The sequence below is a fragment of the Solanum tuberosum genome, unplaced genomic scaffold (genome assembly GCF_000226075.1).
Source record: "Solanum tuberosum cultivar DM 1-3 516 R44 unplaced genomic scaffold, SolTub_3.0 scf00059, whole genome shotgun sequence".
In the NCBI taxonomy this organism is placed as follows: Eukaryota; Viridiplantae; Streptophyta; class Magnoliopsida; order Solanales; family Solanaceae; genus Solanum; species Solanum tuberosum.
The window spans coordinates 249,372-264,130 of record NW_006238983.1 but is presented as its reverse complement, the minus strand read 5'-3'; the positions used below and the strand labels follow the sequence as shown (position 1 = coordinate 264,130).

Sequence of the window (14,759 nt, the reverse complement as noted above, 5' to 3'; positions counted from 1 at the left end):
GGAAGGAGATTCTCCTGTAAGGATCTGGGAGGACCTCGATAATGATATCTTGGTGAAGATACTCCAATCTTTCGACGTTTTTGAATTGTCTGCTGGACTTGCTCATGTTTGTAATGCGTGGCGATTGGCTTGTTGTGATCAACTTCCCTTGAAGACGCTAGACTTGTCGGTACTAAAATCAAACTTTATAAAAAATATATTCACTTCTTTGTTGAGTAATTTTACACTTTATTTGAAAATCAGTGTTCGGCTATGAAAATTTTAAATCCAACTTGAAGTTATATATCAAATTTGAAACAACTTATAACTTGTTTTCCAACTCATTTTTCACTTTTAAAGTTGTATCTCAAATTTGAGAAGTACATTCAAGCATGAGTATATGGCCAAACGCCTAGTTATTTTGGAGAAGCAAAAATTACTGTGAAAATGAATAAGACAACTAAATTAGATTTCCTCTTTTTTCAGATGTCCACACCTTAAACGCCTTGTTATGCTTTCTTGGAACAAAATAAAAAAGCGAACGATATGCAGGGCTATTCATATTTCGAAAGATCTTGAATCACTAACAATGCCTAATATTGCACATGTCATCGAGGAAATTGACAGGAGTTGCCAATAATTTTCTGAGCTCAAGATTATAGGGCCCTGTGATATGTTGTTTGCATTTACACTGGTATCATTTCTTCCAAACTTGAAAGTGTTGAGTGTGAGGTGCATAGTGATATCTAAACTTGCTTTGGTTATTATCTTAGAGGGGTTAAAAAAGTTGAAAGTGTTCAACATATCTCATTGCGTAATTACTGATGGAGTTTCAAAATAAAAAGAAGATGAAGCTGTTGTGATGGAAAAAGGAGATTCTCCTGTAAGGAGATGGGAGGACCTTGATATTAATATCTTGGTGAAGATACTCCAGTCCTTTGACCTTTTTCAGTTTATATCTATAATTCCTCAAGTTTGTCGTGCATGATAATTGGCTTGTTTTGATCAACTTCTCTGGAAAATGCTGGACTTATCAGTATTGCAATCAAATTTCATCAGAATCTCAAGGAAGCCTTACGTATATGTCGACAGTCCGTCTCAAAAAAAATTGACCCGACTCCTAAATATTTGCTTGAACCTCAGTCATGGTAACATACAAACGTTGATCTTCCATCATAATTTGTATGTTAACGACAATCAGTTGACTTTTACTGCCAAGAGGTATTCCCCAAATAAACTTTCATCTATATATAGTATTATAATTATAACTAAAATCAAGAAACTGTACAGCAAGCATCGTTTCAGAGATATCAGATGCCCTATGATTTTCCATTATTCTTATAGAAGCAAAAATTACTGTAAAAATGAATAAGACAACTAATTAGATCTCCTCTTTTTCAGGTATCCACGGCTTAAACGTCTTGTTATGCCTTTTTGGAACAAAATAAAAAAGTGAACAGTATGCAGGGCTATTCATACATGGGAAGATCTTGAATCACTATCAAGGCCTAGTAAAAAATCCTGCATATGTCATTGAGGAAATTGCCAGGAGTTGCAAAAAAAATTCTGAGATTAAGATAATAGGGCCCAGTGATATGTTATTTTATCTGCAGTGGTATCATTTCTTCCAAACTTGAAACTGTTGAGCTTGAGGTGCACGGTGTTATCTAAACCTTTTTTTTATTATCTTGGAGGGGTTAAAAAAGTTGAAAGTGCTCAACATATCTCATTACATAATTACTGAAGACCCTCCAATCTCACCGATGAAAATTCTGACCAAGCTTGATGAATCAATTCTTGAAAAAACGTCTAGGTTAGACAAATTCCTAACCCTTATAAGTGACTTATGCATCATGTGTCATCGCACTGTAAGGGGTCGTTTGGTACGAAGATTAATAACGCAGGGATTAGTAATACATGGATTAGTAGTGCAGGGATTAGAAGTGCATGGATTAGTAATGCAAGGATTATTTTTATCAAGTGTTTGGTTCATTGTTTCCCACCTCATCTTGTGTTTGGATTAAAACTCAATAAAAAACTTTTTTCCAATTATACCCTTGAATTATTATGTAATTGAGTCAAGATAGATTACTACCAGATAATATTATTATTTTTATGGCCTTCTAACTAGCTATGAGAAGAAAAATTTTGTTGTCATGTTTGCTATTTTTTCACTTGAATTATTTGAGGATAAATAATTGACCTCTTAATAAATTGATTACTCACATAATGTAATTTTTCAATTTAAAAAAGATAAATAGTCTACTTTTAAAATTGAAAAGACGGTCAAAATGGTAAAATTAAATAAACCATCTAAATTTACACATAAAAATTGCAAGTTGTAGTTTTAATATGTATGTGATTTTTTAAATTGTTCAAAATAAAATAATTAGAAAACCACACAAATGTGTGTATATTTATATATATATACATACATATATACACACATTCAATTAAGATCACAAACGTTATATACAAATAAACAACTCACATTTCAAATTTGTATTAGATTTATTTAGTAATAAACAACTCTCCCTAAATAATTTGTAAGCTAATTTATTTAAATAAATTTACTAGCACTAATATAAATCATAAAATCAAGAAAATAAACAAAATAATTAAAATGATTTGAGGGATATTTTTGTCTTTACATAGACTTATCCCATGGTATTATATCCTATGTATTACTAATACCTCCAAATGGAAGGTATTAGTAATAATTCCTATAATACCATGTAGGAGGTTTAACTAATCCATGGATTAGTTATACATAGATTCCTACCAAACATAGTACTAAATAATACCTTACATAATACATGGACTATTTCTTCTAATGCCGCCTACCAAACGACCCCTAAATGATGAAGGGCTGATGAGGTGGTATGAGAATGAATAAGACCTCTAAAAAGTGGATGAGGTGAGATCTCTTGCAATTTGACAACCTTAAGAATGTACTGCTTCATGAGTTAAAGATCCAGTAAAATGTGTAAACTTGTGTATATGAAACATATGTATAAGTGTGAAGAAGACCTCTGGAAAGTGGATGAGGTGAGATCTCTTGCAATTTGACAACCTTAAGAATGTACTGCTTCATGAGTTAAAGATCCAGTAAAATGTGTAAACTTGTGTATATGAAACATATGTATAAGTGTGAAGAAGACCTCTGGAAAGTGGATGAGGTGAGATCTCTTGCAATTTGACAAATTTAAGAATGTATTGCTTTATGAGTTAAAAGGTTCAGTACAGTGTGTAAAGTTGTGTATATGAAACATACTCTCTACATTCAATTTATTTGGCCTATTTTTTTTAGTTCTCTTAAAAAAGAATGACTCTTTCCTTTTTTAGCAACTATTTAATTTGAACGTTCCACCTGACATGTTGAAGACCTCAATATTAAAGTGCATCTAAAATCTTAATACATTTGACATATCTTTAATTTAAGACAACTAGATTCAAAAATTTTGCTTACTTTCTTGCACTCCTACTTTTGTTTAGTAATTTTGTAAGTCTTAAGTCTATTCTCTTTAACAGATTTGTATCCATTTACTTACATATGTATTGCTGAGCATTGTAAGCTCGCTCATCTAGCACTATTTGGTAAGTTTCATATCTAAATTATTAGGTATTTACAGAACACCCCTTAATTAGCATAAATTCGTAATAAAATATTCCTTAGAGGAAAATGACATGCTAGGTGCAGATCACTGTTCAAAAGCTTCTCCAAAGAGTATCAAGTGGCAATACACATGAAGTTTTTTCTGAGTTAATAGTTTAGAACTCTTTCAAACTACCATTGTTTTGTGAGTTTCATACATAATTACATAAATTATTAGATATTTATAGAATTCTGTGAACCACCATGATCTTGTTGTGTTAGGTGAATTCATTGTTAAGACTTTTTTCATTTTCCACATGTCTCTCAACAAGGTATTTCAAATATTTTCACATATTCAATGAAGGATTTTTCAATCTAAGTATGAAAATTGCAAAATGGTACTAGTTTAGAATATTTATTTTTAACATATTCAATCTATTCATGGCAACATACTATCTAAATTCACTAATGGTGCAATCCCTCTACAAAAATTCAGACGACATATTCAACTTATTTTATCTTATCTTTTTTAAGGTATCGTAAAAAATAAGTTCAGAAAGCTTCATATGTAAAACCTTAATTAATTGACATATTAAAGTACCAAGTTACACTAATTAATGCGAAAAATTATTTATTCTAATTTTATTTGAAAATTAGTATTTAGCACTGTTACAATTTCATATTCAAGTTATATTTGGAATTTGAAAAACATCTCAAAACTTGTTTTCACTTTTTTCCGTCTCGCTTTTTGATTGTTGCATTTATCTATTTATATTCAAATTTTGCCCTAATTTTTTTTCAATAGAAAAGGACCTCATTATCTCCTTATCAATTAGTTTTGTTCACGGACTAATCATAGAGCAAGAGTTTTAAGCGTGATAAGTGATCACTTTTCAAGGAATTCAAAAAGAAAGTGCAGAATTTATATATTGTTGGGTGTTAACTCAACATGCTTAAATTGATTTTCACTTTAATCATGTCAAGTGTTATATTATTAAGTAAATTGTTCTTGTTATATGTAGCCATCAAAAGAACTCATTACATATTAGATGTATACATGAAATTGGAACTACATGTAACTTATTCGGAATGGATAGTAATAATGTATTATAACCTGAGAAAAGCTTGTAATTTAATCTTGACATTTGAATTAGTGGAATATTTTTTATTTATTGTACTATATTGTAATAAACAATTAACTAAATAAAAATATTCTCTCTTTGATATTTAAGTTTATGATATAATGTGACTATTCATTGCGAGATATTACTCTTTCAGAGCATATTCAGTTGTATGTTTTAAGTAAAGTAATCAAGGTTGGTGTTTTTGCTAGTTTTCAAAAAATTAGAGGTGTAACTCATATTTCATTCTTAAAAGAAAAGAAAAGTATATTCAAATAATCAAATATTCTTTGCGAGATGTATATTTAAATGCAACTCTAACTTACAAAATTTTCAAAACAGAAAAGACTCAAATATGTCATCGAACTTTGAGAAAAAGGCTAATTTATGCCATTTGTTTAAAGTTTGGCTCATCTATGTCATTTCTGTTTAAGAAAAAGTTCATCAATGTCATTATTTGTTAATTGAAATGACATAGATGACCCAAACTTTAAATAGATGGCATAGATGAGTTATTTCTCAAAGCTCGATGACATATTTGAGTTTTTTCCTTTTTAAAAAATAATTTAATTAATGACGTGACCGAATCATAATTGACCACGTGTAAAAAATAATTTTTATAAAAATCAAAACTTTTTTAGTTAACAAATAATGGAATGGATGAGTCTTTTCTCAAACGAAAATGATAGATGAACTAAGCTTTAAACAAATGGCATAAATTAGCCTTTTTCTAAAATTTCGATGACATATTTGAGTTTTTTCCTTTTTAAAAAATAATTTAATTAATGACGTGACCGAATCATAATTGACCACGTGTAAAAATAATTTTATAAAATCAAAACTTTTTTAGTTAACAAATAATGGAATGGATGAGTCTTTTCTCAAACGAAAATGATAGATGAACTAAGCTTTAAACAAATGGCATAAATGAGTCGTTTCTCAAAGTTTACTTGGTTTAAACTTTGATATTTTGTTGTTAAAAAAAGTAGAGGGAAGGCGGAGAATGGGCAATTCTGGTCAAATTAACCACATTATTGGTTGAAAAAAAAAGGTACTATCTCCATCTCATATTAATAATCACTTTTTATTTTGCAGGATACTTAAGAAATCATAAATAGAATTTTACTAATTTATTCTTTAAAATAACTTGTTGAGAATTTTACAAACAAATGTGACCATTTTCAAAATATTTTACTAATTTATCCCTTAATATTTTCTTGATTTAATAAGATGAACAATTAATATAGAATAACTATTGTTAGTATAATGATCAACTGTATAATGATCAACTAATATTGAACGGAGGGAGTAACAAGAGGGTGTCTAGCCAATCGCAGAAGTAACAAAGAATTAGTTGTATGTCTCTCTTTTGTTTTCTCATTTAGTTTCAAAACCATGTGTCTAGCATTCATGCAAGGTGAATATGACATAGCTCTCTCCTTGATGTTGCATCACTACAGCATTTTGCTTATGACACCAATAGCCATTTCCGCAGCCCTCTTCCTTCACCCATACATATCATGCTTATTCCTTAATTCCCTCTTTGAAGAGTCACCTAATTTTGTCCCCTCTAGAACCGTCTCACCGCCAGAGACGGAGTAGGAGTCTGGGGTTCTGAATTTTAGGATAGAAAAGCTAGAAAAATATTGCAGAGTATGCTTCCTTTTAGAAAAAAGAGAAACTTATGTTGAAAGTGGGGCTTAAACTCACAACACTAGTGAAAAAGGCATTTCCACATTTCCTTACCAGTTAGTCGTTAATCAATTTTGTTAGGAATTCACAAGTTAATATACATATATTTATTTATTTAATTTTCTAATACAAATGTAGGATCTATAGAAAAGCTATTAGATTCATCTTCCTAAGAGATTCACATTCCTATATCCCTCTTATAACCATGATCTGATTTGATTTGGAACACCAGTTGCTTCTTGATCAACGGCTTGCGCTGTCACGCAGCTTTGGCGTATTCGCTAGAAGACACTAGCTAATTCTAGTGCTTCCGTGGTTAATCTGGAACTTTAAGAAGCAAGAATTAATTAAGGGAAATGATTGATGGAACACTTATGTGTTACTCACGGCAACCAAGTCTTTTTTTATTCTGAGCTTGAAGATAATGGAATGGTATTCACTTTCTGCATCAGACATTCAAAATATGGTATGACATATTGCATTAAGACTTGAGGCATATAATTTAGAATATCAATATACTTTATGGTCTGTTAGAGAGATGCAAATTTAAACCTAGTAAGACTTTATTCTTTGCTTTGTCAGACAGTTCTTGTTTAAGGCTAAATCTTTTATAGATTTTCTTTTGTTAATGCCAATTAGCAGGAGGTGCCCTTGAAACTGCAAACTATGTAGGTCTAATAATTAGAACTATCTAAGCTTCTATATGAACTACAGCTTCTTCACACAGATTATCCACAAAATAGGAGTCCACTTCTATATATCTCCATATATTTCACACCGAAGGCACAAGTGTTTATTTGCTAACGTAATCTCCACATGAGGTGCAAGTAAAAGGAGAATACATTCTTTTATCACCTGAAATTCAACAACAGTTTTAACTTCTGCACAGGAGATGGAGAACTTGTATGGTCGTATTGGATGGTGCGGGTGGATCACCTCCTTAATTTTCAAGGAGGGAGAGCTAATGCTTGTGCTTTGATACTGCTCATCCTTAGAAAAAAAAAATGGATTTCTACAGCAGAGTTGTTATCTCATTGTCTTTATTCTTGCAGAAGAGTGAAGAGATACCACTATCAGAAGTTACCTTCCATTTCTTCTAAAGTTCTCAGGTTGTTTTACTATATATACTTATTAGAATTATATTTTGTTCGCTAAGTTGAAACAGTACTGTTGTAACTCTGGATTCGCTCCGCAGGTACACATTCGTGCCAGTCACGATTCTTCAAATTTTGATCATCGCATTGTGTTTGTCCTCTTTTTTAGTGATTACTTTTTTCCAACACTTTAATATACTACTCTCTCCTTTTGAATTGAATTTCAATTTGACAGTTTCTAACTTGAGAGGAAACTTTCCTGTTGAATTCACTCTCTCTAGCTTCATATTCATATTCATACTCCTCCATTCTCAATTTATGTGACACTTTTCGTTTTTCGAGAGTCAAATAGTTTCGAGAATTTATGCATGGAATCTTCAATTTTTTTGAAATGAAATTTATATATTTGTAAACTACGTAAAAAGTACTATAAGTCACAATAATTGATAATTCAAAATGTTTAAAAGAACTATGAAAATTTTACAATTAAAGATAGACTTGTTTGAATCTCGAAATCTAAAAAGTGTCACATAAAATGGGACGGAGGAAGTAATTATATATTACTGAAGCTGCATATTTCTCTTTCAACTCCCTGTATAATCCAGATTATAAGTACTCATGGATCCTTTCTCATTCGTCTTACCAAACAATCCTGAAGTGACCCATTAATTATATACAACAACATACCCGTGAAATTTTACTTAGTGGGTCTGGAGAGGACAGAGTGTATACAGATCTTACTACTATCTAGTGGAAGTAGAGAGATTATTCCCGAAAGACCCTCGGCTCACGTTAATTATATAAAAAGTTTAAAATAATATTTATATATTTTAAGATGACTTAGGTTGTACGTCTTTCTTTTCTTTTCTTTTCTTTTCTCATGTAGTTCCAAAACCATGTGTCTAGTATTCATGCAAGGTGAATATGACATAGCTCTCCTTGTTGTTGCATACAGCAGTATGCTTATGACACCAATAGCCATTTCCACAGCCATACATCATGCATGCTTATACCTCCAAAAAATAATATCCATTCACTCTTTGAAGAGCCACCTTCTGTCCCCTCTAGAACCTTCTCACCGCCATACTTCACCACTATAAATTAAATTGATAAATTCATCATCCTCACTCAGCATATCCTAAACCACTGATAGTTCTCAAGTGAAAAGGGATCACTTACTATATAGTCCTAATTCAAACACTTGGGACCACTTTCCATTTGTATTCTACTTAATCATGGTGGAATTTCATGAAATTGTTGAGCCTTCAAGTGATCCTATGAGAGAGTTGTTAGAAGTTGGAGATGATGAAGAAAATATCAGTTACAATGATCTTAAGAAACGGATGTGGAAGGACCGGATGAAATTGCAGAAGCTCGAAGCAAAGCGAGACATGAGCTCGTTTAAGGATGAGAGTGATGAAACACAAGCTAAGCAAGAAGAACAATCTCGTCGCAAAAAGATGTCAAGAGCTCAAGATTCAATTCTCAAGTACATGGTTAAGATCATGGAGGTTTGTAAAGGTCAAGGCTTTGTTTATGGAATAGTGGGGGAAAAGGGGAAACCGGTTAGCGGATCATCGGATAGTTTAAGAGAATGGTGGAGGGAGAAGGTGAGATTTGAACAGAGTGCCCCTGCTGTCATTGCTGATTTCTTGCCCAAATTAGTAGAGGACAACATTATTTTGGATACTTCCTCCAATATTCATCTCTTAGAAGATTTGAGAGATGGTACTTTAAGCACACTCCTTTCTACCCTCATGCAACATTGTGACCCTCCACAAAGGTTTTTCCCTTTAGAAAGAGGATTAGCCCCACCTTGGTGGCCTACAGGGAAGGAACTCTGGTGGGGTGATCAAGGCTTATCTCAAGAACAAGGTCCACCACCTTATAGGAAGCCTCATGATCTCAAGAAGGCATGGAAGGTAACTGTTTTGGCTGCAATCATCAAGAATATGACACCCAATTTAGATAGAATGAGGAGGTTGGTGACACAGTCCAGGAGCTTACAAAATAAGATGACAGCCAAAGAAACAGCCACTTGGTCTAAATTGGTTAACCAAGAAGAAGCTCTTGTCAATTTAACTGACAAGTCTCTCAAGATTTCATCTTCCGAGGAAGAAGAAGATGTTGCTTTGGTAACCAAGAATGTATTTGTCGATGTCTCTGCTCGGAGGAGAAAAGACAAGAGGAAGTGCAACTTTGAGCATGACACAAGGTGTCCCTATTGCGAAAATGGTGGTCTGCATGACCAAGAAAGTATCAATAACTTGGTTGAAGCACAGACGCTGCCTCGTGAAGAATGGATAGCTAAAGAAGAAGAGATTTCTCCACATGATTGGATGAACATGGAGATCCAGAAGAGCTTCAACAATTACGATGCACAATTTACTGTGTGTAGTGGAATTCAGAACAATTTCGAAAGCTATTCAGGAGAAAATGTCCTTGAACAGCTTCTCTCTTATCCAGCGACTTGTGGAAGCATGAACATAGATGGAACTCAATTAGAAGCTGATCTAAATCAAGAGATTGCTACTTCTATTTGGGATTTTTAGTAGGAAGATAGATTGAGTAGTGCACTAATAAGAGTTGTTGCTAGAAAGACAAATGTTTTGTTGACTGCATTTCTTCTTTAAGAAATTGAGTTATGAACACAAAGATAAAACATGGACATAGATAAAACCCTTATTGCAAGTATCTAATATTACGAATCTTTTTAGAATTTGGATTTCAGATACATATATATTCATGTATCTCGGATATATGGGTCAAAATTATGTGTAATTTGTTCTAGATACACTGTATCCAAATGGATTCACGTGAAGTTGACTCTATCACTCGCTTTGCCACTCTCCCTCTCTTGCTTGCCTCTCTCCCATTAAGAATGTAATTTGTATTCCACTAGTGTGATTACATGTATCTGGGATACATAGACTATCTTACTCGCATCTTCCTTCTCTCGCTCGCCTTTCTCTCTGTTTTACTGTATTTATAACAAAAACACATGTATCTGGATGTATTCAACTTGAAATGATTTAAAATTATTAATTAGTAAGACGATTTGTAATTATTTCAAACTATACGAAAAATTAGTAAATATGATAAAAATATCTATCTAATTAGGTAGTTTTTTCACACAAAAAATTAGAACTGCAATCTTTTATATCCTTTTTTTCTATTTTGACTTCTTGATCCTATTGTTTGACCATTAAAAAGGAATCTCCATTGGGTTATTTATGGGAACACTTTACAGCTCGACACAACATATGTCATTCACGTAATTACTCTCATTTTATATGGGTTAGTTTAACTTGATATACAATTAAAAAAATAAGAAAGACTTTTGAAATTTGTGGTCTAAAATAAATGATAGATGTTTGTATGGCTATAATCATTTTCATTAAGGTTAAAACAGATATTTAAAAGTTAAATTGTTATTAAATGTAAAATTATGTCATTCATTTTGGAACTGACTAAAAAAAAGTGAGTCATATAAATTAGGACAAGAAATATTACTCCCTCCGTTTCACAAATAATGACCTCATTTCCTTTTTAGTCAGTTTCAAAAAAATGACCTATTTCCTTTTTTGGTAACATTTTACTTTTTGCTTTCCACGTGACATGTTTAAGACCACAAGATTAAGGGCAATTTTGTACATTTGACATAACTTTAATTTAGGACAACAAGATTCAAAAGTCTTCTTTAATTTCTTAACTTCGTGCCAAGTCAAACCAGACTAATCTTTTTAAAACGGAGGGAGTACTATATTTATATTTTTTTTTTAGCTTACACCTACAAAGTCAATACTCTTTTAAGATACTTCTAGAAACCATCTAAGTTCTTTCTAGAAAGAATTCTTCTTCTTTTTTGTCTTATTTAGGAAATGTTTTCTGATCATCGCCTGTGGTGTTAGATCAGAAAAGTGACTATATCATTTCAAGGTTGACCTTAATGAACTTGATGACACACTTATAAAGTTTTTCGATTTGAAATATTGGGTAAAGTGTCTTTATTGCTAATATAAAATGTTGACCAATGTTGATAATTATTGATAGTGAATATTAATGGATGTAATGATGGTTGTTGGTGATGATTGCTAATAGTGATGATGATTGATGGTAGTCGATAGTAATGGTTAGTTGACCTGAGGATTATGGTTGTGGATAGTAGGTGATGGTGGGTGGTAGCTGGTAGGTGAAAGTAGATATAGTGACTGTGACATTCTAAGGATATGAAGACTTTGTACTTAATTTTGTTTGTCACCTAAGCCCTTCTAATCAGAATTTTGTCAATAGAATTCTCGAACTCACTAAGCCACAACATTTTATACTCTTTTTTGAACTACTCAATGGTGCATGAATTACAAAATACATACACATAGATTTCCACATCATTTTAAAATGCCACATGAAACATGACATGTTAAAACTATTAATTTCCTTTTTCCTTCTGACATTTTCCTTTCTTTTGTTCAACCATACCCTCATACTCTCTCTAGTCTTGATTCCCATTGTCAAGACCGGTTGCTATGAAACTACAATTGTAGGGCTTACTGTTGGATTCGAAAGTGATTAGGGCGTCATGTAGAATCTTACAATTGCAATTAAGATGGTGATAAATTAGATGACGAATACTTCTGCTAAAAACAAAATATTATTATATGAAATTTGGCCAATTGATCTACATATTAAAAACTAATAAAAAACATTAAAATTGTAGAGAGAAAAATCTCCTCATAAATAAAAGTCTTTAAACGACTACATTGTAGATGTTATTGTGTTTTTGCTATGAGAATATGAATAGATCTCCAAACTTTTCTTATACGGAAAGAATAAACCAAATATGGAAGAGAATTATAGGTAATGTTTTGACTTTCAAGTATACTATTCCCCTAAAGGTCAAAATTCTTTAAAGAGGTTATGATCCGATTGCTAAGTCATACTTTACCCGACCCGATTGAACTCGTATTTTATTGGTATGGAGTTATTAATGAAAAGAAATAAAAGATTGAAGGAACACATTTTATTTATAAACTCAATTAAAGTTCTATATGATTGTATATTCCTATGTATTTTCTATATTTTCTATATATCGAAAATAACCAGTAGCATCCCTATTTATAAAAGTAAAAAACAAATTAAACTAGGACTAGGAGCCACTCTAATTAACAAATCCTAATTAAACATAAATAAGTAAATACCATAAATAACAAATCCTAATCAACTTAGGGATTCCTACTCCAACTTTTGAATTATTTATTTTCCCAACATTCTCCCGTAATTCAAAGTTGTATATTGTTGTCTTTTTCTTCTTGTTATTGTTGTTGTATTGGAGTACTTCTCTTCAATCTTCAATTGTTGGAGTACTTCCTTCGATCTTTCAATTGTTGGAGTACTTCTCTTCAATTTTATTTTTTTTGTTGGAGCACCTTCTCTCCAACTTTCTAGTATTAAAACACTCTCTCCAACTCACGATATTTTTATTCTTGGTTGTGTTGGAGAACTTTTCTCCAACTTTCAAGTGTTGGAACACTTCCTCTCCAACTCACAATATTTTTTCTCTTGGTTGTGTTGGAGCACTTCTCTCCAACTTCCAAGGTTGATGCCCTTTCCACCAACGCCTTTTCTTTTTGTTTTTTTTTTTTCAAAATCAAAGAACAGTTCTATAAAAAGGAACAATAGAATATAAAACTAAATAAAATAAAATAAGATATATCTAACTAGACAGTTTTAATCCTAAAATAAAAAAGAATAAATATTAAAAATAGCTATAAAATTATTCAAAAGCCCAAGCATTCTCTTTACAGATCTCCTCTTCTTCCTCTGGAGTAAAATCATTCTTGATATCAAATTCTTTACGTATTTCTTCTGGTGTTTTCCCTTTAATCTTATGGCAACTTCTTGACACATCATATCCAATATCTCTTTATCGTTAAGAAAATTAGCAGCTAACACTACTAAAAACTGCTTAAAACGACGGATTGAAAAGTGAGGACGACCACTCCAAAAAGCGATGCATTTTGCCACACTGTCTGTCGTTTTTTAATAAAAATAATTATTTTTAAAATTTTTTTAAAAAAAGCGCCGGACGGCATCTCTTAGTCCGTCTCTTTTATTAAAAATAATTATATATAAATTTAAAATTAACGACGCTGTCGGTCGCTTTTTTTTTTTTTTTATTTGCGACGGACGACATCTTTATGTCCGTCGCTTATTGGTCAAAATATATGGTCAACTATTTTTAAAAAGCGATGGACAGAGGCTCTTAGTCCGTTGCTCTTTTGGTCAAAATGATGGTCAACTATATTTAAAAAAAGCGACGGACTTAGAGACGCTGTCCGTCGCTTTTTATTAAATATTTGAAAGATAGAACACTATTTTCTTATTTTCATCTCTCTCTTCACTCTTATTCTCTCCCTTCTCTCTATATCGATCCCGTCGTCGTCGCCGTTGCCGGTCGGCGTCCTCTCCCCGTGCTTCCCTTCCCCGTCGCCTGTCGCCGTCCGCCTTCGCCGGTCGCTGGCCTCTCCTTGTTAAGGTTAGGGTTAAATTTTAGTGTTTTTTTTCAATTGTAGTGATTATAATTGATTGTTTGTTAGTATATTATTGTTTTTGTTTGTTGGGTTGTGTTATTCAATTGTTAATTTGATTTGATTATTGTTAGTTAGGTATAGATAATTGAAGATTTTTATTTTAGGGGTTTTTTTAAAAAAAATTGGGCATTTTTAAATTGGGCATTGTTAGTTAGTGAAGAATTAGCAAATTTTGGTATGTATTCTCTTACTTGATTTACTAGTCCTAGAAATGATTGTAATTTCTTTTTGTATCTAGTTGTTCATTTGAGTTAATTACTTTTTGTACTATATGTGTTTGCTATTTTTATTCCATTTTTATCTATTTGTATTCCTAAGAATTCTATTTGTTTTTCATTATGTCTGCTTCTTTTACTTAGACTTATGCTTGAATATTCTATAATATGTATAAATTTTTCTAATAATCTTATATGCTCATCTTGTGTTTTGGAATATAATAGTACATCATCTATGTATACTATGCAATTTTCTAGTTGTTTAAAGTAGTTATCTATAAAGTGTTGATATCTACCTGGTGTATTTTATATCCAGATGGTAATATATTCCATTCATAAAATCCTTGTGGTACTATAAATACTGTAAGTATTTTAGATTCTTCTTCTAACATTAAGTGGTAAAATCCTGATTTGCAGTCAAATTTACTAAAGTAATTATATCCTTGTATTTGTCTTATTTTTAATATTTTATT

The 14,759-nt window shown here is 31.8% G+C and overlaps 1 protein-coding gene, 1 long non-coding RNA gene and 1 pseudogene across 2 annotated transcripts; 2 read left to right on the top strand and 1 right to left on the bottom strand.

Moving 5' to 3' along the window:
- The first annotated feature begins 457 nt into the window (after positions 1 to 457).
- LOC107060091 (uncharacterized) lies at positions 458 to 1,543 on the top strand. The gene is made up of 2 exons (XR_001473139.1): positions 458 to 1,200; positions 1,381 to 1,543. It is a non-coding gene; the product is annotated as an uncharacterized lncRNA (long non-coding RNA).
- Positions 1,544 to 8,554: 7,011 nt separating this feature from the next.
- LOC107060090 (putative ETHYLENE INSENSITIVE 3-like 4 protein) lies at positions 8,555 to 10,319 on the top strand. Its single transcript, XM_015307474.1, has one exon. It carries the CDS (start codon positions 8,717 to 8,719, stop codon positions 10,031 to 10,033), a length of 1,317 nt encoding a protein of 438 aa, XP_015162960.1. The 5' UTR covers positions 8,555 to 8,716; the 3' UTR covers positions 10,034 to 10,319.
- Positions 10,320 to 13,254: 2,935 nt separating this feature from the next.
- The window catches only part of LOC107060089 (SKP1-like protein 1B), a 20,596-nt pseudogene continuing 19,091 nt past the window's right edge, over positions 13,255 to 14,759 (bottom strand).

Excerpts from the sequence above, each read along its gene's own strand:
- LOC107060090 (XM_015307474.1), top strand. The coding sequence starts at position 8,717 with ATGGTGGAATTTCATGAAATTGTTGAGCCTTCAAGTGATCCTATGAGA.